Raw genomic sequence first — 3137 nt, 5'->3', positions numbered from 1 at the left:
TTCCGAGGGCTGCCTCTATCCCTAGCCCCAAGTCCTTGTCACACACAGCATGGCTGGCCCCATAGTGTCCCACCTGCCACCACATCCCTGCTCGGTGCTGGAGGACAGACTCACCCTGCCCCAGGCAGACCCACCCCCAGTCTCAGCCCTGTGCCACCAACCAACCAGTGTCCCCTCCCCAAGCACCCACAGCAAAGGGATGTGTCACCCTGTCCCCCACCCCAAAAAAGGAGCTACTGTGTCAGGACTGTTCAGAGGAGGAGTTTTGTGCTGGGGGGGTGCTTGCTCCAGAGACGTCCCTAACTCCCAGGAATGGTCACCACAGGCAAGGTGATCTCTGCAGCCGGACATCCCATCTCCGGGCTAGTAATAGTCTTCCTCGCTCTCCCCGTAGTCCTCGGGTGTTGTGTGGGGCTTCGGCAGGGAAAAGCCTGTCAGGTTGAGCTGGTCTGAAACAGTAATGTGGGGACGATGTGACATTGCCCTCCTTGGTGCCTGCCCCTTTACCCCCCAGGACCAAACCCAACCCATGCATGGCAGCTTGCTGGGGCATCCCCAGTACAGTTCCATGCACCAGCACCTCCCTGCCCAAAGATCCCTTCCCTTGTCCCCATGAGAACATGGGGACAAGGACACAGTGCTCACCTGGTGTGAAGACAGTCAGGCTGGCTAATGCCATCCCCTCCCCGACTCTGTTCCTGGCAAAGCAGCGGTAGATGCCCTCGTCCGTCACTCGCACGCCCTGTATCTGGAGCCAGCCTGTCACTTCATATTTCTGGGGGCCGCCTCTGAACTGCAAGAGTGGGGGACTTTGGTTAGCACTGGGGTCAGGAAAGCCTCACATGGGGCTGGAACAGATGGGAGGAGGGACACAAGCCCAGAGAAACTCTTTGCCCCCCTGCCAGGTACCACTCTGGAGGCAGGCACAGACCCCCTTGATGCAGGTCCCCCCTTTTCCCACCACCCAGGCGAGGTGGGGGGAATGGACATCATCTTGCGTCTTGCCCCTGGAAGGGCAGGACCCTGCAGACATGCCCTGGACTCCCAGCTGTGCCCCCAGTGCCACCATGTCCCCAAACAGCAGCAGGATGCTGGGGTCAGTGCTTTGCAGGGTGGCAGAAGTAAGGGATACAGCCAGCTTGGGGTGGCTCAGAGGAGCCCCAAGTCCCCTGTTTCCACAGGCAGGGAGGTCCCAGGACTGCTCTGGCGCCAATCATGCTATTTTCTGTCTGTCCCCAGCAAGAAATAGCCTTTTTCTGACCCAGCTGGGCTGCAGCTGTGTTTGCAGGCTGCTATTACAGTGCAGTGGCTGGGGTGGAGGACAGCTGGGTGTCCTCCAGCCAGGCAGGGCAGTCCTTGGCCAGACCCTGCAGCAGGGTTTGGGGTGACTTGAAGGTCAGAAAGATGGAGGGGAACCAGCTCGTCACCCTGCAATGGTGCCAGGTCCCACCTGCTCCCCTGGCTCCCCCCATCCATCCCACAACAGTTTCCTCCCCACTGGTGCCTGGCTGCAGTGCACGGCCCCTGTGCCTCTGCCCACACCCTCTAATAGCAGGGTACGCCTGGCTGGGTGCTATATTTGGGGCCGGCCGTGGGCAGGATGCTGACCCCTGGGCACACCAGCTCTGGGAGGGGCCCTGCTCGGAGAAATGGGCAGAAAAGGGCAGGGACTGCCTGAGTCTGCTGGTGAGAGCAGAGGACAACCCAGGCTGGAAAGTGCCTCTGGAGGTCTTCTCCAGGCCTGCTGGTGGGACTGCAAGTGAAAGGCAGCAGGCAGAGCAAACTAAAGGCAGGGAGGTGGGAAAATCCCTGCTGCAGGACTCCACAGGTCCTAAAAGATATTAAAATGTTCCAAAACTATAAGAGAAAATTGCAGAAGAGAGCTATACCGATGGCTCCTACCACCAAGACACCAACTCTGGCTCAGCCAGTCCTCATGGTGCGCAGGCTCTAGTCACCCCTTCTCATCCCCAGGCAGCCAGGCTTGCCCACCCCCAGAGGATGACCAACCTCAGGACTGATTGCCCATGAGCTCTGGGAAGGGCTGCATCACCCCATGTCCAATGTCCCAGGTGCACCACTCACCTGGACAGAGATGTGGGGGTCATCTCCAGGCAGCAACATCTCCGTGCCGTCCTTCCTCCACTCGATGGATGCCATGGGGTAGGCAAAGACCTCACAGCCGAAGATGACATCCTGCCCAGTGACGTTCCACGTGTCGTAGGGAGGAGAGGTGATCTGAGGCTCTGGGGAGGGGGGACAGAAGAGCAGGGTGGGCTCAGAAGAGGTCCCACCCTCAGCAGGCCCCATGGTCTCTCCTGGGCCGGTCCCCTCTGGCGTAAGAGCATTTGGCTCATGCAGAGATACTGGGCCCTTTCCCATGCCCCTCTCCTCTCCCACCCATGGCAAACCCTCACCTTGCCCCAGGACATAGTCCCTCCTTGCAGCCAGGACTGGAGGCTCTCTCTCCAGCCCCTCCTCCTGGCCTATGGGGGGGTTGCCATCCCTCCTGGCCTCACCTTCCCTGCCTGCGCAGTGATGCTCAGAGACATGGGCAGCAGGGAATAAGCAAGTCCCCAGCTGCTGTACCTAATACCTCCCAGTCCCACATCCCTTCCCTAGAGGGCTGGAGTGAGGACCACCCTTCCTACCCACACCTGCACCAGGATCTGGCCCATAGCATGAGCCAGAGGTCAAGGGAAGGCCTCCGCCTCTGAATATACGTGGGGGAAAAACTCATGGACATGATGATCTATAGAAAATAGTCAAACTTGTCACCTCTTGGGCTGTGGTGACAGCGCTGGGTGACCCATGTAGACTGGGCAGGCTGGGGCATGATCTCCCCACCACTGCCTGCCCCTCCCAGCCACCCACTGGGTTTTAAACGGGAGATGGAAATCAAGCAGCCAAGTCAAATTGACCAAGGTTTCCATTTGCAGAAGGCAGCAGTGTTACTCGGGAGCTCCAGGCCAGCATGAACCCAGCACCGCTGCCAAGAATTCGCTAACAATTCCCTGGAACTTCCTCATCTGCTCCAGCAGGATTTGCTGCTTCCCATAAATCCCGCTCCCACTTGGCAAAGCTGCTCCCAGACCTCTCCAGGCGCCAGATCCACAGGGGCTGCCCCAGGGCAGCAG

General features: G+C 59.4%; 1 protein-coding gene across 1 annotated transcript in view; it reads right to left on the bottom strand.

The window, feature by feature from the left end:
• Positions 1 to 363: 363 nt before the first annotated feature.
• Positions 364 to 3137, bottom strand: part of LOC104471397 (kazal-type serine protease inhibitor domain-containing protein 1-like) — a 3567-nt gene continuing 793 nt past the window's right edge. The window contains exons 2-4 of the mRNA XM_010086729.1: positions 2086 to 2246; positions 646 to 793; positions 364 to 449 (exon numbers count right to left, since the gene is read on the bottom strand). Coding sequence (XP_010085031.1) covers positions 364 to 449; positions 646 to 793; positions 2086 to 2246 — 395 coding nt within the window. The remainder of the gene's footprint in view (positions 450 to 645; positions 794 to 2085; positions 2247 to 3137) is intronic.

The sequence above is a fragment of the Pterocles gutturalis genome, unplaced genomic scaffold (assembly GCF_000699245.1).
Source record: "Pterocles gutturalis isolate BGI_N339 unplaced genomic scaffold, ASM69924v1 scaffold19246, whole genome shotgun sequence".
Taxonomy (NCBI): Eukaryota; Metazoa; Chordata; class Aves; order Pterocliformes; family Pteroclidae; genus Pterocles; species Pterocles gutturalis.
This window is presented reverse-complemented; position numbering and strand designations above follow the sequence as displayed.